Genomic DNA, 23,169 nt, shown 5'->3' with positions numbered 1-23,169 from the left:
ACTCTTATTCCACAAGATCCTTACAAATCTGAATCACTTATGATGTGGATTCTATACATACATAAGTGGGCTTCACACGTACATAAAGGGCCAAGATTAGGGATGGGCAACGGTTTATCCGAACCGCTCAAATCGTCCAACCTGCATATAAATGGGCGATTTCGCAAACATAATGTGGGCGGTTTCGCAAACATAATGCGGCGCGGATGCGGTTTGAAATATGGCAAATTTGCGGATTGGGGCGGATCGCGAGTTAAACCCGCAAAAACCACTCGCACTTTAGTTATTATTATTATTATTATTTTTTATATACCAACTTTGTAATTTTAACAGGAACACCATTATGTTCTCTATGACACTAGGATCCTTATTTTTAAGTATTTTTCAACTTTCTTAATGTCGTAGAATTATCAAGTCCTAAACTTGGTGTCTTATATAATTTTCATTAGTGACTCATCTACTTTTTCCTAATAAAATTTTCCTGTTAGTGGTCGATGGAGCTTCTAATTTGATTATTGATTACTGAACTGACAATTCTAATTGAGTATAACTTTTAATGCATTGATATACATTTTTTTCATGGCAAAAATGATAGTGTAGAGTCTTTATCTTGGGTACTTTCATTTAATGCATTGATATTCAATTTTTATTTATAAATTCATCATAAAATTGTTGTCAAATGATCACAAATATATAAAATGAATCAGATGCCTAAATTTGATGAAAAAAAAAAAATTAAAAATTATTTTTAAAGAAAAAAGTATAAATCGCAAACCGCCTGTAACCGTCTGCACATCTGTAAATTCTATCTGCACAAACTGCAAACTGCACTGCAGACAATTGTGAATTAACTTTTTCTCGAATTACATAAATGCGAACAGATCAAAACCGAACCGTAAATCATACAAAACCAATCCGCAAATACCCTAGCCAAGATCATTCCAAAAGGGTCCCAAACAATTTTCTGTTTAATTTTTATTTTACGACTTTTTCTTATTCTTATGTTCGGTTCGAATCCGAAGAAACAAACGCAAAGGAAGAGCTGACTATACATACATATAAAATACACAATATACATATATATATTAGGGTTTATATATAAAAATCTGTATCTGTCTATTTCACATCCGCTCTCTCACTCAAACCATACTTCCAAACCCTCGTGAAGTCCCAGCGATTCCGATAATCGAACTCTAGGGTTTGTCTTCGTATTCTTAAATTTCTTCGCTTGGAATATATGAAACTTCATGGTAAGCTACAGAAGCTTGTATGTGTATATATATGTAAATACTGTTTGCTAGATTTGAATGTGATTCCCCCCCCCCCCCCCCCCCCCCCCGGTTGGATCAATTTATGCTTGTTTGAGGAAAGAGAATGGAAAATTTAAGGTGTAAAGTTTGTTTTTTTTTGGGTGATTATTATTGTTCAAGTTTGATGCTTAATTTTTAAATTCAGATAATTGGGTTTCTATGGGAATTATGAGAGAAATTATATTTGCTTGGAGGAAATAGGAGTTGAAGGATTGCTTGTAATGTCTATATTTCAAATTGTGGATTATTATGGGTAATTCCATCCAGTTGGCTTTTACCTGCATGTGGGTATTTATATGTTAAATTTTGATGGTTTGTTTGGATGATGTGCTGCAAGTCTTAAATTGAGCGTGTGATGCACATGTATTTGAAGGTTTAGACTTTAGGGTTATATGGTGGATTGGATGGGAACAGAGGGTTGGTGATGTTCTAGGAAGCATAGACACAGATACAAGATACGGATACGACATCATACGGACACGGCGATACGACAAAACATAAAAAAATAGGATACCGGTACGGTTATGATACGTTTGTGAAAAATATATTTTTTAAAATTATTAATAATGAGTTACACATAAGTTAAAGAACGTTGAGAAACTATAATGTAATTTTGGTAATGCAAAATACTAACCTTTAAGAATTTTGTATTAATTTAAGCTAGTAGCTTGTTTACTTTTTAAATTTTTAATAGGTCTTGCAAATATTTCATTTCAATATCAAATTTAATATATTTATATTACAATAATAGAACAATTCACAACTTGTCCCTATGATTTTTCCTTTGATACTAGTGAAAAATATTGTATTCAAGTTTAATTATTTATTTATTTATTGATATTTAATTTTACCATTGTTATATTCTCTTGTTAATTCTTACTTTCTATTCTATGTAGTTATAGGGGACATGTAAAGAATAATTAGAATACATCAATTTGATAAATTCTATTATTTAACTCACTATGCTCTTTTTATCGACGAACTTAACAAAGTATTAGAGAAATATTTTTATAGTTATACTTACAATTATATTATATTATATTACTATGCAAGAAATGTTACAATTCTAATTTAATAAAACAAGTAAACATGACTTAGAGTATCGGATACTTCAAAATTAAGTATCCGATACTCCAAAATGAATGAAAAAATAATTAAGAAGTATTCGATACTTTTAATAAGTATTTGATACGTATCCGCGAGTATCCAAGGAGTATCGGTATCCGATACGGATACGTCACCCTATTTGAAGTATCCGTGTTTCATAGGTGATGTTAGGGTTGATTTTTCGAAATTGCTGTTTTTGATATTGTTACAGTTGTTGTGTCTACACAAAAGTTTAGTTTTTCTGGATTAAGCCTTAATTATAATTATTTATACATTTTGTTTATTATACCGTTGCAAAATGTTGTATTGAATTCCAAGTGTTAATTGAAAAAGTTTGGAATTGTCGTTCATTTTATTGAGTATTGGAATTGCAAGGAGGTCAACTGAATTTTAGATGAAGCAGCTAAGAGGTCGACAAAAATACTTTTGAGAATACAGCGAGGTGTAATGAAAAAAACTTGGTTAGATATGATTTAAGAACAGTATAGTTTTGCCTGTTGAATGGGGTGAAAAAGATTTCATGTTGCCTACGTCAAGTATTCAGGAGTGGAGGCAACTCAAGTGTTTTGTTTCTGCATTATTATTGATTGTAGTTAATGTGCGCTTTGGTTTTTTTGATGTTCCCAATTTCCACGTGTAGATATATATTCATATGTATGTTCAAATTTATCGCTTCCGAATTTAATACTTTAAGATGACAGTTTGTATTTTATGTTTCAGTGAGGCTCGTTGGACTCTTCAATTGATTAATGTTCTTTTGCTAGCAAGGTTGAAGGTTTTATGCAGCAAATTAGCGGAGTTTGATTGATTTATTAATAAAGTTTGGCTGCTTGAAATGTATGGTCAGGGTAATTATGGACCTCAGTTTGGGCCAGGTTCCGAAACGCCCATGTCTCAATTCCAACACCGCCTGGTTCCTCCTCCTCCTCCTCCTCCTTTCCAGCAGGGCCCTCCAGCTTCACAACCTTCTTTAATACAACAAGGTCCTCAATCTATTCCACCTCACATTGTTCCTTCTGGCCCTGCTTTGTATCAGCATGCTCCACCTCCCCCAGTTCAGCAAGGCCCGACTATGCAAGTCCCAACAAGTGGAATGTTGAATGCAGGGCAATCTTACTTGCTACCGCCACCGCCCCCGCCCCCGCCCCCGCCCCCGCCCCCACCCTCACCCCAGCAATTCCATGGAAATACCTCTATGGCACACACCCAGCAGAACTCCCAATGGACCCATAATATGCATCATATTCCACCACCTGTCCCTTCTCCTCTTGGTCCAAGTAGCTCAGAAATGTGCCGGCAATCATTACCTCCTAGAATATTACCCACACCTTCACAAGGGCAAACTCCACATAGAGGCCCAATTCATCCACAGCAGCCAGATAGTGTGCAGGGTACTCAACAAATCCCACTGCCACCACCACCTCCACCTCCACCGCCCCCACCCACATCTAGTTTCTTCACTTCTGCTCCATTTGGATCTTTTGTACATTCAGCCCATCAGGATCCCAGGGCATTGCCACCGCCACCGCCACTACCGTCATCTCCTCCACCCCTTCCACCTTCTCCACCACCACCTACATCTCCCCCTCCTTTTGGAGCCCTGCCTTCTACACCTCTACTTACTGCTTTTGACTTGTCCTGTAATTCCAAATCAGGTCCAACTTCCAATCATTCAGGCTTTGAAGTGATGGCATCTGATTCTGTTAATGAAGTTGTGGTTTCCACCCATGATGCACCTGTGTTTGATGACTATAAAAATTTTGAAGGCATGATCAGCTGTGAGGTGGGTTCCATTGTGAAAGACGATTTATCATCTGTGGAAGGTACAAAATTGGATCTACCTCCACCCAAGCCAGTGGAAGAGAAAGTTGTGCGGAAAATTGAAATTCTATGTCATTTTATTGCAAAGAACGGTTGTGGTTTTGAAGATATGGCTCGTCAGAAAGAGTCGGGGAATCCCGAGTTTGAATTTTTGTTTGGTGGTGAGCCAGGAAGTGAAGCTGCAGTTGCACATGAATATTTTGAATGGATGAAAAAGAAATGTATTTTGCAGCACGAGCATAGTAATTCAGCCTTAGGGCCTTCAGACATTGACACTTTAACGCAAACTAATTTTTTGATGGATGCAGGTGTATCCCATTCACCAACTGATTCTGACATGGATATGGAAGGTTAGTGCAACTGGTGTTGCTGTTTTGAATTTCATCCCTTTCTCTTTATTCCATTGATGCCTACCAATATTTTCATATCTCTAGATTCCTGTTTTTTTGTTTTTTTGAATTTTTGTGTGTATGTGTGTGTGTGTTCCTTGAAGCTGTGACAGCCTCTGTTTGTCTTTGTCTGTCCTCCTCGTCCTCCTCTCCCTTGTTATTTATCTAGATATTTTGTGAAGAAGTTAGAAATTTTTAGATTTTTTATGGATTGCACGGTCTGATAGATTTTGGGTGTGTCACGTTTGATGATTTGCTGCTTCAAACTTAATGACATAGGCCACAAGAAGATTAAGAAAAAGTAGAATTAAAGAAGTATCTAAGTTTGGAATTTGGTTAGTTTCAACCTAGAGAACCACTTTCGCTTGGAACCTTTATTAATCACATGTAGGTCTTAGTAGAGTATTTATACTTATTGTTTGTGTCAGTTTTCTGTATGATTTGTTAGGTTTTTCAAATTTTTTTACGAGTTAGGGTTATTTTGGTACTTGTAGAATTTTTGGAATGAGCTGAAGGGGGTTCCCTTGGATTATAATATGGGTTAAGGTATATATTTGGGTCTTTATATATGATTTTTAAAGGTTTTAACTGAGTGTTTTTATTTATTTATTTTAAGGGGTTAGTTTTATATAAAAAAGAATAGATATTATACTGACGCTCAAAACACAGCCCCGAGGTTCAACACAGCTTCAAAGAAGTGACGTCCAAACCAAATGCTTGGCTGAAGCGTAACACCTGGCCTGAAAAGATTAAACTCTCACAATTCAATGGTTAGGCGAAACTAACATGCCCCAAGGCAAAACTAGCTTAAAAACAGCCAATCAAGGGAGATGGACAAGAACCAACCAACAGCCAAATAAATCGGCATTCTTTGCTTCAATTGCTGTGATTAATTTGATAGCATCCTTGTCAAAAATCTTTGCACGGAATCCTGAAAATTTTGCTGAGGCCTTCAACTCTCTTTGTCACCTCCCCTGAGGTGTTAGTTCCATCTCCCAAATCAGAAGCCAACCAGCATGCTTGAATACATGACAAAGCAAAGAACCACTACATCAACAAAAATACACGGACAACACCAAAAGAACAAAAATTCTCTTTTAGACTCTCTGACTAAAATTCAAGGACATCCATCAACAACTTCCTTCCTCTACCTCCATCCATTCAAACCCCTTTATCTCTAACATCATTATTGACGGTGCTAACGAAATTTGTCAACTCCCTTCCACTTATTGCTCTGATTCGCCCTTCTTAGCAGAATTTTCGTCCATCTTTGGCTTCTTCTTTGCTTCAGTTGCTGCGATTAATTTCATAGCATCCTTCTCAAAACCTTTGCATGAAATCCTGAGAAATTTGCTGAAGCTTTCAACCCTATTTGTCACATGTTCTGAGGTGTCAATTGCATCTCACAAATCAGAAGACAACCAGTATTCTTGAATACAAGACAATGCAAAAGAACCACCACATCAACAAACATACATGGACAACACCAAACAAACAAAAAATTCACCTTAGACTCTCTGAATAAAATTCAAGATCATCTATCAACAACCCTTCCATCTACCTTTGTCTGCTCAAAACTCCTTTTATCTCTTACATTATAATTGATGGTGCTATCCAAATTCGTTAACTCCCTTCCACTTATTGCTCTGAATCCCCTCTCAGCAGAATTTTTGTCCATCCTTGGTCTTTTCTTTGCTTCAATTGCTGCAGTTAATTGCTTAGCATCCTTCTCAAAACCTTTGCATGGAATCCTGAGAAATATGCTAAGGTCTTGAACCCTTTTTGTCAACTGCTCTGAGGTGTCAGTGCCATCTCCAAAATCAGAAGACAAACAGAATTCTTGAATATTATCCACCTGCTTGGACTGCTACTTCCTTGGCCTAAACTTCTTTTGTGAGTGTAGGCCTATCAACTCCACCATTCTACATTATCAATCCAATTACATTCTTGCCCCTCTCCCCTCCACGATGCACCACCCGCTTGCATATCTAGAACCACTTGTCTCAAAAGGCACTGCCACCAAAACCATATTTTGATAATTTTTTTTTTCTCACCCATACCTCTGTATCCCCAGCTGATACCTTGCACCCATTTTCACAAGCCTGCAATCCACCACCTCCTTCTATAGCACCTCTACCCTAGAGAAGTCCTCCAACCCCTTCGCATCTTTATCCAGGTTATCATGGCTATACACCTTACCCTTGAATTTTGTTCTTTTGCAGGGCCATCCTCTCTTCAGTGTTGCACGTCTTGTGGCAGAAACTGTTAATCTCTCTTTCTTCATGTTAGGGTGTTAAGCGATCTATGGGGCTTTTTTTTTCTTATCAGCATGGGATCTATGGGGCTTATAATTTCATGTCTGGAAATCTGTTCATGTTCATCAGTTTCCTATGAGGGGTTCTATATAGTTGGAGGAGAACTATTTGTGACAGGAGAAAGCAGGCTATCATTGCTTCTTTGAAGGTGTTGGGGTAATTGTTGCATAGGTTCTCTTTTCTTCAATTGTACCTTTGCATAGAGGTTGAGGAACAGATTTTTGAGTTAGTTGTTTAGCTGGGTGATAAGTCTACCAGTGCTATGTGTAGTGTCTCATCTTTCACAAAGCTGTTCCTAGGCCTATACAACATATGTTTGCGCTTTATTAGAAGAAATTTATTCTCTAGTCCTTTCTTTTCCTTTGATAGAAAATTTTCTTTTGTACTTTCGCCCCTGATAGGTATTTTCTTCAAAGACTCCTCTACCTTATGTATTTAAGGTGACTTAAATTTTGGTTATTCTTTTGCTGCCTCATAAAAACTGCTTCCTGGGTGTGAAATCCCTTGCACATATCTTTGGTTTTGAATAGATTATAATTGTGTTGCTTTTGATGACGTTTCAGTTAAAGTTCTTGTAGGAGAGGAGCAAACGAAATGACAAACATGTTAACTTGTATTGTGCATGAGTTCTTCTGAGTAATCTGTGTACAGTTGGAATGCTGAAGCTTTCTCTTCTCTTTGTTTTTGTGTGGGTGGCCCTTAGATGATATCACCCAGCCTGATGAAGAGCAGCGGGTTTATACCTCATTTGAAAGTCTGAATCCTGAGACTGTATTGATACCCAAAGAGCTTGATATTCGAGAGCAGTTATGTGCATCACAGAATGCTGATGAATATAGTCATGTGAAGGACAATGCATCCAGGTCCTCGGGACTGGATGGCCAAGAAAAAGGTATCTTCTACTTGCTTTACTCTTTCTTCATTTCGATCTACTCATTCCCAACACTCAAGTCACATTTAATATCTTCAGTCTTCATCATCTTCCATATATTAGGATTTCAGTGAAAAGGGTGAGGGAGATGGTTTTCATAGTCAGGTAGAGAGAAAAAGGCTGTGGAGATCGTGAGAGAGAGGAGCTCTGTAGTGCCACTTAATGTAACGGATCACGATAGAGACGAGAGTGAGACATCACAAAAATGTTGAGGGCTGAGAGACGAGGCTGTGAGAGTGAGAGGGTAAGAGACATGAGAGTTAGAGTATTAGATCTGATCTAAAACATAATAAAAAAACCTAAGGACGAAGTAACCCCAAGGGTTGGCCTAGTGGATGCAACTTGGGGCTTAGAGGTGTGCTTCCTCTGGGTCTCAAGTTCAACTCCCATTACGAGCAATCCGCTCCTTGGGGCCACGTCCGTGGGCTATGCCCGAGCTTTGCCCGATCCACGTGGAGGAGGCGCTTTGCGTAGGTGTAGAAAATTTAATGTATAAAGAGAAATAGAGAATTGTATTATTGATTGATATTTTGATATGTTGTATTACAATGATTCATGATTCCTATATATAGAAGAGGGTGAGTGTGTAGTAGGTAAGGAGTAGGTGAAGTGGAGGTGGTAGTGGTGTAGTGGGTTAGGTTTAGTGGAGTAGGTGAGGTGGTAGTGGTGTAGTGGGTTAGGTTTAGTGGAGTAGGTTTAAGTGGGTGAAGTAGGTGGAGAGTATGTGGATTTTAACAGCCTCCCGCAAACTCAAGGGGGATAGGAACTAACCAACTTGAGTTTGGAGAGAGTAACAAAACAAGAAAATACATAAAAATAAAAGAGGATAAGAGACACTGTATGGTCGTGTCAGACCATTGGTGAAGACACTGGATGGTGGTGTCATAACGTTGTAGAGGACACTGTATGGGGGTGTCATAACCATGTAGAGGACACTGTATGGTGGTGTCATAACGGTGTAGAGGACACTGGATGGCGGTGTCAGACCGATGTAGAAGACAGTTTATGGGGTCATGTCGGACCGTTGTAGCAGGACAGTTTACGGGGTCATGTCGGACCGTTGTAGAAGACAGTTTACGGGGTCATGTCGGACCGATGTAGCAGGACAGTTTACGGGGTCATGTCGGACCGTTGTAGAAGACAATTTACGGGGTCTTGTCGGACCGTTGTAGCAGACACTGTGTGGTCGTGTCAGACCGTTGTAGAAGACAGTTTATGGGGTCATGTCGGACCGTTGTAGCAGGACAGTTTACAGAGTCTTGTCGGACCCATGAAGGAGCTAACCGGAATCAATGTCGGGACAGTTTACAGAGTCTTGTCGGACCCTTAAAAAGTCGCACCCTCAAAAGGCGTGCCCAATCTTTCAAAAGGCGTGCCATCAAAAGGCGTGCCCAATCCATAAAAAGGCGTGCCATCAAAAGGTGAGCCCAAGTCATAAAAAGATGTGCCGGACATGATGGCGAGGCACGTGAGTGCCTTGGCTGGCGCGCCCGTTTGTCGTCTGGCGTCAAGTGGCGCGCGATACGCGTGGCTGCCTCGCTATTTAACCAAGGTTGATGCTGAGGCTGAGGCAGACAAAAAACTTCTGAAAATCCTCTGAAAAAACTCTTCCTTTGCTGAGAGAGAAACTCTGTAATACTCTATAACCAACCCGTCTCTGAAACACTCAGCAACATGGCCTCTTCTTCTCGTCCAGCTACCCAGAACATGGCCTCCTCTTCCCGTGGTCTGCTCACGCTCTTTCCAGAACTGAACGAGTCCACAAGAGAAATAACTGGTGCGGTGGCCAGTGAACCTCAACCAAACACCTCTGGTTTTGCTCCGTTGAACTTTCCGATGCGGTCGGTGGAGCAAAAAATGGCGGTGCAAACTGATATTGAGGCCAATCAGTATACTCTGAAGTCATGTGTGGAAACCATGACTGCGGTCACAAACTTGTCGCACCGGCTGCAGAGCAGGACAAATGAGGTGCAACAGTTAAACTCCCAGCTGGCTCTGCTCCAACGCATGTATAAGGATGCGCGAGCAGAGATAAGTGTGCTAAAGACAGAAAACAAGGAGCTGAAGCGGAAGGCCACCGTGATGTTCCGATTTGGAGGGCCACCATATGCTGTAGTGGAGGAGCAGGGAGGAGGCAACTTGCTTGGTGGTCTAGGAAGCACGGAGACCGGACTGGCACGGGACACCCAAGATAAAAGTAAGAAGAAGAGACCTGCAGTAGAGTAGAGAAGGGAAAAGAAAAATCCCACTGTGGGTGTGATTGTGTTTGTTTGTTTTTTTTTTTTTTTTTGTGTAAAAGTGGGAGCAGGGTTGATACCTGAGATGAATAAAATATGGTTTGGTGTGAAAATTTGTAAATTTTTTTTTTATTTTTTTTTTTTATTTATTTTTTTATTTTTTTTTATTTTTTTTTATTTTTTGTTTTAAATAAAAGATAAAAAGTTGAGGTTCAAAGAAAAGTTAGGCGGTGGAAAATGTGATGATGGTTTTTGAGTGGAGAATATTTTAAAAGATATTTCTCTCTTTTTTGTGTATGATGATGTCTGCTCCTCCGCCGACATCACAAACCCTCTTCAGCCTCAGCTTTCTTCTCTTGGAACAATGGCAGCGGCCGGAAGAGCCACTGCACTTGCCGGAGGCTGCGTTTTCCGACGAACTGCACTTTCTCTTCAACAAGGGCGGTTTTCCCGCGGAGGAAACCTGCGACAGATTCGAAATCTGAAACGCCGATGACGACGAAAGTTGCTTGCTGTCGGTGTCTCCCGTCAAAGACGACATGAACGAGGTGGTGGCGCCGGAAATCGCCGGCGAATATGAGGAGAAATTAATCGATTTCGACGCCGAGTCTTTCTGATCAATAACCCCATTTTTCACGATCATGAGGTGGTCGTGCTGAGATTGAAGATGGTGGTGGTGAGAATTTGGGTGAGGAACAGCGAGAGGAACTTGTTGGATTGGTCTCGGGCAATAGATTCTAGTCGATTCAGAGACTTCTTTGGAGTCTCTGTTCTGGTTTTGAACCGGTAACGCCAGAGGGGCTCCTCTGAACCGGGCATGGCCGGTTCTAGTCCGACCCAGAAGAGAAATGACTCGCTTGAACTTGGTTACAGCCACATCAGCAACTGCTCTACAGTCCATCTCTATCTCCATAGTCGATCTCTGCTCTGAATTAGCTGATAATTGACCCTCTTGTCTCTGTTGTTGTTGTTGAGACTGAGAAAGAAGTCTAATGAGCTTCTCAACACTCTCTCTCATGATTTTGGTGGGGATGATCATGCATCCGCCAACCCCAATGCAGGGAGTATGTCCAAGTTGAAGGAACTTGTGAAGAGGCACTCTGAGCTCATTAGCTACCCAATCTACCTCTGGATAGAGAAGACCACAGAGAAAGAAATTAGTGAAGATGAAGATGAGGAAACAAAGAAAGAAGAGTTTCAGGTATGTGTTTGTGGTATGTGTTGAAAATTCTAGCGGACTAGGTTGAGGTCCAGCGGGCGGCCAAGGCGAGGTTGCCGCCCGCCGGTGAAGCGAGAAATACTAAGGTCTTAACCTCGCTCTGATACCATGTAGAAAATTTAATGTATAAAGAGAAATAGAGAATTGTATTATTGATTGATATTTTGATATGTTGTATTACAATGATTCATGATTCCTATATATAGAAGAGGGTGAGTGTGTAGTAGGTAAGGAGTAGGTGAAGTGGAGGTGGTAGTGGTGTAGTGGGTTAGGTTTAGTGGAGTAGGTGAGGTGGTAGTGGTGTAGTGGGTTAGGTTTAGTGGAGTAGGTTTAAGTGGGTGAAGTAGGTGGAGAGTAGGTGGATTTTAACAGTAGGTGACAGGATTAGTTGAGGTGCACACAAGCTAGCTCGGACACCTGGTCATCCAAAAAAAAAAAAAAACCTAAGGACGAAGTGACAAGTGTAATCTCATTTAGTCAATGATATTACACCAAGTGTCCAAACAAAATCTATATAATTGTATATGTTCGGTCGGGAAGGGTTATATAGATGTACTAAATCCAAAACTGACATGTGACCACCCAACCTGCTTTTTCCATACACTTGAAACCGCTGCTGACCGTAACACTTTTCAAAATTGTTTGTAGAGCGATTTTTGGGGTTGGACAGCTCGGGTTGGGCGGGTGATTTGGTTCCATGTGCAGCTGTTATTTACATAAATGGTACAAATGTATATTTAGGAAGTAAAATTCAATGGGAACTAAGAATCTTAAAATTAATGACAAACAAATCAATGTTATCACACACAATTGTATACGATTCTAAATACGTATAAGGTTCCAACCAAGAAGGTTTTAAAATATAAAAAATAAACATAATAACAATATTAATAATAAATGAAGGTAAAATGGTATCCATATGGACAAACCAGGTTAATTTTAAATTTTTAAACAAGATTAAGCATAAGGTTCAATAAAGTTCAGTGAAAATTAGAAGCTCATAAACAAAAGGTTTGAAAGGTTAGGAAAGGAGTTTACCATAAGGTAAAACACAAGAGTTGCTAATTCTTGTAGTATTAGCAAGGATGGGGAAAAAAGAAAAACAGTAGTAGTGTTTACGAAAAATGTATCTATAATAACCAAGAAAATAAGTTAACCATTCCGTTTCTATTCACCTCTTTATTTCTTGATTTCTCACCTCAATATCTACGTTACACGGACTTGGGTGTGGGTATCAGGTACAGGTGCGGGTCTAGGGGTCGGACACTTCAAAATTAAAAATTGAGGATGCGTGAATATATATCCAAATTTAGATACGGGTACGGAGATACATTAAATAATTATTTTTAAAATATATTTATTATATGAAGATGAGTTAAAAAAAGTTAAGGAATAACAAATTTACTAAAAAAATAACAAATAAAAATTATTGTAGGTATAAAATAAATTATATTATATATGATAAAATATATTATTTTTATTTTAGGAATAAAAAATATATTATTTATGATATATTATATTATATAATATTTTTTTGGCTGAATGATATTATGTAAGATGAATAATATTATATATTATTATATTAATTTATATTACATAATATTAATCTAATTTAAAGAGAACAGAGAACAAAGAGGAGAAGACAAAAAGAAGAGGAAGGAGCGAGGGAGGGAGGGAGGGGCCCTAGGATCATTTTCTGGGTGGAATCGACTTTGCGATGATCTCCTTTGATTCGGTTGAGCTCGCAACTAGGGTTCGCTTTTCGATCTTGCTTCGCCACTCGACTTGCTTTGCAAAGTTGAGTTTCAGCCCCCCTCTCCCTTTCTCCATCTCTGAGTTTCAGCCGTATCTGTTTGTATCTAGCCGTTTACCGGCCGTATTCCGCACCCGTACCCGTGTCGTGTCGACGCGGGGTACCTCTCACAAAACAAAGAGTCTGTGTAATGTAGCTCAATATGCATAATTTTGGAATTACCAGTAATTCTGTTTCGTTTCTGACAAATTTGAACTACCTTATTTTTCCTATGCATTTACAGGGTCCAAACTCTTTCCTGATCATGATCACTTTACCTTTGGAAGGTCACTTTCCAAAGTTGATAGCTCTGTCACGAATTCAGATGGAAGCCCCTCAAACAGCGATGTAGAAAAATCTTCTGTTCCACTCCTAGAAGATTTAACTCAATCCAACGTGTCAGAAGCTGCAGGAGGTGTTCGGTCTGAGAAATTTCCTGGTGAACTCGTCAAAGGTGCTAGCCCTTTCAGACTTTTACAAGACTATGCTTCTGATGATAGTTCAGAAGATGATGAGAAGCCTTGTCTTGAAGATGTGAGCCCTGTAACAGTTTCACCATTGACTACAGCAGGTGCTACAAGTTTGCACGGAGATATAGGATCTAATTTACGGACAGATCCAGCATCGAAGGATCTCTCAAGCTCTGAGATGGCATTTGGAATATTGTCCGAGTCAGTTGTGGCATGTCCTTCGAGCATGCCATTTAATGCTTGGGATTTCCCCCCAGAATCACTAAGGAATGCTAGGAAAACAACAATAACATCCATTGCAACTGTTAAAACAGAAGAAATGGTTGGAAATAACAGTGAAAATAAAGTATCTATTAAAAATGCTGCTTCTTCTGAGGCTTTGCAACAAAAAGATGCCTTTGATGGTGTTGATGCTGCTGCTGCTTCTGCTGCTGAGAGTGTCAAGTCTCAGTCTTGGAAGGAAGATGTTAAAAATACATCTACTCTCCCAAAAGTTGATGAGTTTGGTAGATTAGTCAGAGAAGGTGCTAGTGACAGTGACTCTGATGAATCACGCTATACTGGAAGGCGTGGTAAGAGAGGGAGAAGTTGGAGCCGAAGCCGATCCCCTCATGATAGGAGGAGGAAGAGTCCCCGGAGGAGAAGGGTGAAGCGAAGCCGGTCTCGCAGGTATGCAATGTATTCGATTTGTATTTTAGACTAAATATCAATTGATTTCTCTTATTTGATTCATAATAGCTGGTTTAGTTAACTTTAGAATGTGTACTCTTGACTTGCTTTTATGTTGATTTCATGGAAATTGTTAATTTCCTCGTGATTTTGTTTCAGTTGGTCTCCCAAAAAACGAAGCAGGAGCAGGTCTCCCACGTATAGGCGCGGGGTTGAATCTGGTGGTGACAAAATGAGATGGAACAGGGGTCAGCCTCCAGCATGTTTTGACTTTCTTCGAGGCAGGTGCCACCGTGGAGCATTTTGTCGGTATGTGCATGACATTGACAAGAGTGATGGTGCAAGACGCTATAGGAGCAAACATCAGTATCTGGAAGTTCCACCTGTTTCAAGGACTTCTGATTTTCATGAAGAGATTGAGAAAACCCTGCCTAAAAGATCAGTTCATGAGCAGGATATGCCTGAAAGCAGTTTTGGTGCTCTGAAGGATGAGAACATGGACGCGGGGAAAATATTAGTTTCTGTGCAAACTAGAATTTCTAATCAAGATGACAAGTCTTTGGTTGCTGAACTGGCTAAATCTGAGAGGTCTGTAGAGGTAACCGCAGTCGTGCAGGATACTCGAGATATTAAAGAAGAGATACAGGAATCCTTTTCCGGATGTCCTGATCATGAAAATTCCATTTCCGGACGTCCTGATCATGAAAATTGTCCAGAACAAATAGAAACTGTTCAGCCTGTTGATGGTTCTCCCTCTTGTCTGTTAACTGATGATGTTGGTGCCCCAACATCACCTGGTGATACTGCTCATGGCATAGCTTTGGTTGAAAAGTTGGTGATTCCGCATCCTCAAGCTAATCTCTCTCTTCCAGTGCTTCAGAACACCGATTACCATTCTCAGTATGCAGATGACTGTTCTACATCTGAATTTTCACAAGTTCAGAAATCAACAACCTTTCAAAATCAGCTTTCAGTTAGTGAACCTCTTCTGAATAAGATCTCTTCAGTTCAGAATCATGGTACAGGTTCTATTAACCAATCATTTTCATCTCAATCCCTGCCTCCTAAGGAGTTCACTCCAGTCATTCTTCCTGCTGTGGATTTTCCAGTTCATCATTTGCATTTACCGCCGCCCCCTCCCTCATTTTCACAAGGCACAAGTATCCCTCATGTGCCACAGCTGCCCAGGGAACACGATTTGACGCAACCAACTTTGAAATTTTCATCTCTCTCTCCTCATATGGAAAACTGTCCTCCTTATCAAGGTTCAATGCAAAACCAGAATTCCCATTTTGCAATGCCACCAAACTACTCTTGGTCCCTGCCACCACCACCGCCGTTGCCTCCCCGACCATCATTTGTTAACAATTCAGCTGTAAATGCAGCAACTGCAATGCAAGGTGTTCCTTCGTTACAATTTCAACAGAATCAGCTGCCTCCAAGAAATGATTTAACTTCGTTGACATTTTTAAGGCCTTACCCACATGAACTGCCTGCTCATTCTCAGGTGGGTGAGTTTCACCATCACAACTACTCTCTAATGCAAGGGCCAGAGCCTCCTCAACCTTCCTTGCACATGAAAGATTTCAGACCAAAAACTCTCCCTATGAGCAACCCAGTGAGTCAACCATTTGGAAGTACAGGTCTTGTTGGAGAAGATCACTTCTCACAGTTTCCAGTTCAGGGTTTAAATCCTCCAAATTCATTTGCTCACAGCAACATACCCCCTCAACCTTTGCCTTCTCTGAGGGATTCAGCATCAAGGACAATGCAGTCTTTCCCAGGTGACAACCTGTCTTCAGGAAGATTTTTTAGTTCATCTCCTCAGAATCATACTTACTCGCAACATCAAAGGCCACTCTATGGTCTGCAGCGGCCTTCTGCTGATGGTCTTGCTGAAAATTTGGGTGATTATGGAAACATTAATCCTTCCTTGTCAAGATATACTTCAGATATTCTTGACAAGAATCAGCCATCTCACCTGTCTGATTTTGGAGGGTCAAGAATTTCAAACTACTACAATCCTTATGCTTCCACTTTTGACCAGCCACTAAGGTCCAAATTCAGCTCGAATGTTTTCAATCCAGAAAAGGACATGCCCCACAGTAATTTAGGTGATGCTCCTTACAGTTTGAGCCATGTTCCAGCTGATGGACATGGTGTTGGAAGTCTTGGTTCTAGACACATGAAATCCTCACCAAAGTCTTCCAGGCCTGCTGATGTACCTAGGTCAGGCAGTGATCAGTATGATCCACTTTTTGACAGCATTGAGCCATCTGAAAACTCATTGAAGAAATTTGATTATGATCCGAAGCATCAACCCACTGGTTCCCAGAAGCTATTAGACGTGGAAGAAGAAAGGAAGAAAGATGTTGGAGTTGTTACGGTAACTACATCAGTAAAAAGTGAAAATGATGAATATGGCGAGACAGCAGATGCAGAAGTGGATGATGTGGACAATGCAAGTGCAAGCAATCCACTTGATGCAACAAATACATCAGCGGGAGAGATTGAGATTGATCAAATTAAGACGCCAGGGAAGAGCAAGAAGAGTAAAGATTCAAGATCAATGAAACTTTTCAAGGTAGCCCTTGCAGATTTTGTGAAGGAGGTGCTAAAGCCATCCTGGCGACAGGGTAGTATGAGCAAGGAGGCATTTAAGACGATTGTCAAGAAGACTATTGACAAGGTGTCTGGAGCTATGAAGAGCCACCAAATACCTAAGTCTCAGGCGAAGATTAATCATTATATTGACTCATCACAGCGGAAACTCACTAAACTTGTGATGGTAAATTTCCTTTTTACTTGCCATTTTGTTCTTTTTATTATCTGAACTTATTGTAAACAGAGTCTTGTTGCATGATAAAAACCTGTGTGTGAGGATTAAAGAAAACTTTTATATGAAAGATAAGAAAAAGGGATGTTTCAGAAATAGTGTGTTCGTGAACTGGTCACATGAAATTAACATAATAGCATAGGAACTATGCTCTTTGGGCCCAAATGATATATCAATGCTGAATAAATCAGTATTCATGTCAAAAAGAGTTTGAATTTTCTGATTTACAATTTCACCAATTTTTTAATTAGAAAAGATGCCCCAAAATTACATGTTCATTTTTGGCTTGTATCTTCCAAATGAATGTAAAACTCTTAATGCATCGATCTAATTGTTGAGACCTGTCGAATGAAAGTTGCTTCAAGTTCAAATGTCTCTAGGATTTGCTGTTTGTAAATATTTTAACATACAGAAGTTCGCAACAGAAGTTCGCATTATTTCTTGAAATACGAGGTTTTGTTTTTATTTCTGAGACAAACTCAAGAAATAGAAAGATTTACATAGCATAAAATTTGTTCAAGAGATTCGTTGACTTGTAACTTACTTGTAACAATTGTAAATGATGCTTGAATAAAATCATATATTTTCTTTACAGCACCATCTCATGACATAATTCTGCAGGGCTATGTTCAGAAGTATGTCAAAGTATAGAAGTTGATGTCAGCTTTTGTTTCAGCACATGATGGAAGAAAATTTTGATTTGAACTGTAAGTCTCTCTGTCTCGCATCTATGTACATCGCCAGTACATGCATGTATGTCAGTGTTCTGAGTTTGAGGCAAGGTGCAAGAAAACTACTTTGAGGATTAGAAACTAAGCTGGCCTGTTTTGTGGCATAGACTTTCTCGGCCTAAGTGAAGCCTAAGGGACAAATGATGAGCTTTTTTTTTTGTGCCTAAGTGGGTGAGGCAAACTATTTATTTACTTTTTTTCTCTCTAAAATCTTAACAAATTGTGGTGGTTAGTTTTGGAAGCAAACCACAGTTGAAGGTTTTTCTGGCCTATTAAATCCTGGGGACCACCCTTTTGACTTGGGAGATTGATAGATTCATAAAAGACTGCTTTATTTCTTGTGACTTCTGGGCTTTTCTCCTCTCTGCTGTACTTGTGTTTTTGTTCTTTTTCTTCTCTTTCTTCTTTTGTTGTCTCCAGCATGCTTGTCTTCCCTATCCTCTGAGAGTTTTTGTCATTGGTATATATTATAATTACTAGGCTTTGTTTCATCACTTATGTAGTTATGTTTGATCAAAAATGTTAAATAGGCATAAAATGCCTTACATGGTTGTATATTGTGTCGTTGGTATATATTATGATTACTTGGCTGTGTTTCGTTTCATCACTAATGTAGCTATGTTTGGTAAAAAATGTTAGTTGCCCTAAAATGCTTCTGAAATGTTTCCATAGCTTTACCCCGGTCAACTTTTATCTTATATTTGTACGGATTATTTTTTTCACTAATTTTACTAATTGAAGTAAAATTTTCTTATATTTAAATGGAAATTACAAAACTCGAAAAGATTATAACATCTCAAGTTCCCAACACCTTAAGGCTGTCATGGTGGAAATTTTCCATTTTATTCTTCCCTTTTTAAAATATGGCTGTGTATGTATGTTTATAACCTATTAGTAATTTACATTTAGGTAAATAACTGTTTTTTAGTTGGAGCTTTACTCAATTTATTTTTTCCGGTAGACTATGGAAAGGGGAATCTGCAGTTGTTGCGAGGAAATGTGAGCACGTGCTCTGATGTGTAGAGTTTGTAGCTGGCAATGTACCCATAAAATGTCATGACACATTAGAAGATTAACTTGGGAAAATCGGTTCCAAACTCAGTAAGTTCTGAGGAAACTCAAATCTTGTATGTAATGCACCTAATGATTTTGATCAGTGTTTTTTAGGCGATGGTTCTTTTTTTTTTTTTTTTTTTTTTTTTTTTTGAACAACAAAGAATTTTTTGAGTACAAGCAAGAAAAAAAGAGAGAACAAGGAGTCCTCATACAATGAAAGATACCAAAGAAAAGAAAAAGAAAAAGGAATTAACGAGAAAATTCCAATCACTAAGAATGGCAAATAATAGTCCAATCCCTAGAAATCAAGAAAAATGGAGCTCCTTTAAAAGGAGGAGACACAAAAGCCCGAAATGAAGCTAAATATCCCGCCTAATCCCGTAAAGATTCTGCATATGACTCCTTTCCATCAAATATTTGTGTGTTCTTTTCAGCCAAATAAACCCAAAGATAGCTAAAACAATAAAAGATTACAATGTTTCGGCTCTCTTATTGCTGCCAAACCCTTTGAACCTAACAAGAAGCATGTGTGTGTACTCCCTCGGAGCAACCCACTGATCATCACACAAACCAAAAAGACGCTGCCATAATAAAAGAGCCACTGGACAATGAAGAGATAAATGATCCGCCAATTCCCAATTCCGAATTCGGATAGCATGTCACGCGCCATTGAGGACACAAAAAATAATTAGGCCTTCTCCTTTGGAAGAGATCATTGGTCATGACACCTCCTTGAGCTACGGACTACATGAAAAATTTCACTTTATGAGGAACAACCGCTTTCCAAATTTCCAAATTTTCTTATGAAGAAAGAAACAAAGGAACAAAAGGTTTATCAATGAGTTTGTCAAACAAAGATTTACATGAGAAAATCCTTGAAGAGATGATATTCCAAACCCTTTTATCGCTGGAAGAAGATGAAGAAATCCTATCAATCAATGACAACAAAACTGCCAATTCAAGACTCTTATCGCTTAAATTCTTAAGGAAATTGAAATTCCAAGAGATTGGTGCCACGTTAGAAGATGCCACTGATGTAATTGAAACATTTTGAGAACGGACCAATCTATATAGAAGTGGAAAAGCTCTATCAAAAGAGATATCCCCTGTCTAAACATCTGTCCCAAACCGGATGCTAACCCCATTACCTACTTTCAAAGATAAGAAACTAGACACTAGTGGGGACAAACGAGATTTAGACTACTAAGGAGAACGATAATTGTCTCTACTAACCGCAATAGAATCTCTGCCATTGGCATGAATTCTATACTTGCTTTTAATAATGAAACACCATAACGATTCACGTTTGGCAAGAAATCTCCATAACTACTTGCTCAAGAGAGCAATATTCCTATCAACAATACTCCCTATAGCAAGACCCCCTTTATACCTGGGAAGAGAGACAACCTCCCACTTAACTAAGTGATCCCATTTACCCTCATCACACCCTTCCCAAAGAAAGTCCCATCAATTTCTCAAAATTTTTTTTTTTTGCAAGCTTGACTGGGGATCTTGAACAAAGACAAAGTAAATAGGAATGCAACTCAACACGGACTGCACCAAAATGTATCCCTCCCCCTACGACAACAGACAACAATGCTCACTTCCACCCCTCCAATATTTTCCCAATCATAACAAGGACAAGGTTTCAAAAGTCTCCGCTCTAGGATTTCCCCCCAATGTAAGTCCCAAATACTTAAAAAGGAAACTTCTCAATGGGACAACTTAACATGACTGCCATGTGGCCATGCTCCCACCCAATAGCAGGGGGACACATGGCCATCTTGTCTGAAGAAGAAGGGAACAATGTGGTTGAATGCCCCCCTGCTATTGGGAGGATAATTTTTCCTCATCAAGACACTGGATTCTTACATTTTCAGTGTAGTCAGTAGCATTGAAAAGATTGAAATGAAAATGAATCAGTAGCATTTTTTTTACAGAGTAATCTAATGTGTTATTATTATTATTTTTTTCTTTATGATTCAACACAGATCTCCCCTATCCATGTTAGGTTTTTGTTTTTTGTTGGACATTGTTCACGATCATATGTACTGGAAAAAGAAAGAAAAATACATGATATTGTAATCCTTTAAAGGAATGCTAGAGTTTTTGATGGGAAATGTGAAGATATTGAGAGTTTGTGGGAAGGAAATTGTTTTTTGGCATCTTTCTGGATTTCAATGCCGCCTCCTTTTGAAGGGATCCCTCTTTTTCTTGTTTCTAGGGATTGGAGAGCTGCTTGTAGAATGTGAGATGTTTTTTTTCTGTTTGTACTTTCTTCTTTTCTTGCTTGCCTTCTTTGTACTTCATCTTTTTTTCTTAGGCCCCGTTTGGGGACTTACCTTTTTAGCCAATTAGTCAAAAAGTTACTACATTAGTCAAAAAGCCAACAAATCAAACCAAAAAGTCAAAGATTCTCTTTTCTCTCTACTTTTTGCACATCTTTTCGTAATTAGCCAAAAAGTCATTCCAAACATACAAGTTTTTTTTACCTACCTTTTTAGCCAAATAGCCAAAAAGTTACTAAATTAGCCTGTTCCCAAACGAGGCCTTAATATAGTTTTAGCTTTTATTTTTGACAAAAAAAAAAGAAAGAAAGAAAGAAAGAAATAAAGATCTTCACTATTGTTGTTTAGATGAAATGGCCAATTGGGTTTTTTAGTATGAAGCATAATAATATGAGATTACAGTAATTCTTGCTACTTGAAATTTATTATTGACTTGAGAATTAGAGGAGACCTTTATGAGCCTGCTTTAAGGGAAAAGGGTACAATCTGAAGTGGTGTGGGGTTGATGAGTCCCAACCCTAGGCCTTCGCTTGGGTGGAGATATTGGGATTTGTTTTGAGTTAGAGGCATCAGACATTCAATGCTTTGCTTGCAGATCATGCAAACTGTGGTTCCAGCTCTTCATTCAGAATGGAATATGTTGCTTCTGAGGATCACATAGAGAGAGATGGTTGTATATTATCCCAAAGAGTGACCAAGTTGAAATGGACACAGTGGTGGATAGAGTTTCTTTGTTTGTTTCTTTCATTTGGTAAAAAAATAAAAATAAAAGTACAGCAACCAAACATTTACTAGTTTCCATGTTTGTGTGTAATAAATAGCAGATGCATTTTTGTAAATAGAGTGACACGATCCGGGAAAATCTCCGATGTCTTGTAGTGTTTGGAATTTTTTAAAAAAAAAAAAAAAAAAAAAAGTTTCTTTTGATTAATTTCTTCTCTCTCTTTTGATATTTGTATTTTTTTATTTTTTGTTTCCTTGATGCAATTTGATAAATTAATTTGGTGGAATTGCATCGTGAAGCTTTTGACATTAGTTTATAAGTCAATTTATTTGGTATTTTAATAAGCTAAGATGTCGTTTTGTTATCACACACTAAAAAGCAAACCCAAAAAAATAAAAATAAATTAAAACGTTATTTATTAAAATAATTAAAAATAAAAGGTTTATCTGACTTATTTAAGTTGAAAGGTTTTGAATATAACTTGCCTTCGTCCTTAAAAACAAAGCGTATCAAATAACATTGTAATTTTTTTTTTGCTCTTAAATTTTTTTGTTAGCTTATTAAGACTCAAGATATGCATTATTGTGTCAATTAATAATGAAATTATTAAATTCATCATCATTATAATGGTAAATTTCTCCTTTTCTCTCACTGAAGATCACAAATGAGAGTAGGCAAATCAAGTCTAAAAAATCAGTAAAAAAGTTACGTAAATCACCTTCCTCTTCTCCTTTTCTTGCAGAAAGCTCTTTGTTGGGCAAGAGATCGCGGCGGGATATTCGGGTTGTCAAGTTTTGCTAGATGTTTTGTAAAGCAAATTCGATTCAGATTGGAATGTTTCATCAACTATTTCGGAGATTAGACATATAGCTAAGTGTTTTAATTTTCTTATCATTTCTAAAGTTGATCGGTCTATAATCAAACCTGCTCATGATTTGGCTAGGTTTGTTAACAACTTTCAAGTATTATATATATGTATACCTTCGTTTGCTACTGAAAAAAAAAAAAAAAAACTCTTATGCCTCGCTTGGCGTCTCTCTTGTTTCCCATCCTTTTGGAGTATACTAAATATATAAAGACAATTTGAGAAGCTAGCTAAAAGTTAACTGTTAAGTTTTAATCAATTTGGGATCACATTACGGGAAAATTCTATATCTATACACAAAGTTCTCTCACTCCACACATTTAATGAAAAAAAAATCAATTACATTTTTATTCTAAAATAAAAATACCAAAATATCCTTTTATCTTCCACATCCAAAACCCTAATTTCC

General features: G+C 38.4%; 2 protein-coding genes and 1 long non-coding RNA gene across 10 annotated transcripts; 1 reads left to right on the top strand and 2 right to left on the bottom strand.

Moving 5' to 3' along the window:
* Window positions 1-1,024: 1,024 nt before the first annotated feature.
* Window positions 1,025-22,920, top strand: LOC114314387 (uncharacterized). Of its 8 annotated transcripts, XR_003647454.2 has the most exons (8): window positions 1,025-1,250; window positions 3,138-4,588; window positions 7,646-7,834; window positions 13,366-14,260; window positions 14,420-17,048; window positions 17,718-17,803; window positions 18,789-18,928; window positions 21,767-22,102. XR_003647454.2 is itself a non-coding variant. In XM_028260871.2 (6 exons), exons 2-6 carry the CDS (start codon window positions 3,253-3,255, stop codon window positions 17,745-17,747), a joined length of 5,079 nt encoding a protein of 1,692 aa, XP_028116672.2. In that variant the 5' UTR covers window positions 1,025-1,198; window positions 3,138-3,252; the 3' UTR covers window positions 17,748-18,434. The 8 variants fall into 8 exon arrangements, 3 of the variants coding, with proteins under 3 accessions (XP_028116672.2, XP_028116671.2, XP_028116673.2); XR_003647455.2 differs by lacking the exons at window positions 18,789-18,928; window positions 21,767-22,102 and adding an exon at window positions 22,638-22,920; XR_003647452.2 differs by lacking the exon at window positions 18,789-18,928.
* Window positions 10,364-11,662, bottom strand: LOC114318509 (putative WRKY transcription factor 7). The gene has a single exon (XM_082909331.1). The coding sequence runs from the start codon at window positions 11,147-11,149 to the stop codon at window positions 10,379-10,381; it is 771 nt and encodes a 256-aa protein (XP_082765457.1). The 5' UTR covers window positions 11,150-11,662; the 3' UTR covers window positions 10,364-10,378.
* LOC145813643 (uncharacterized) lies at window positions 17,811-21,768 on the bottom strand. Its single transcript, XR_014356836.1, has 2 exons — window positions 21,434-21,768; window positions 17,811-21,201 (listed from the first exon to the last, which is right to left on the bottom strand). It is a non-coding gene; the product is annotated as an uncharacterized LOC145813643 (long non-coding RNA).
* Window positions 22,921-23,169: the final 249 nt, after the last annotated feature.

This window comes from Camellia sinensis, chromosome 15, assembly GCF_055761805.1.
Source record: "Camellia sinensis isolate YWXY chromosome 15, ASM5576180v1, whole genome shotgun sequence".
Taxonomy (NCBI): domain Eukaryota; kingdom Viridiplantae; phylum Streptophyta; class Magnoliopsida; order Ericales; family Theaceae; genus Camellia; species Camellia sinensis.
This window is presented reverse-complemented; position numbering and strand designations above follow the sequence as displayed.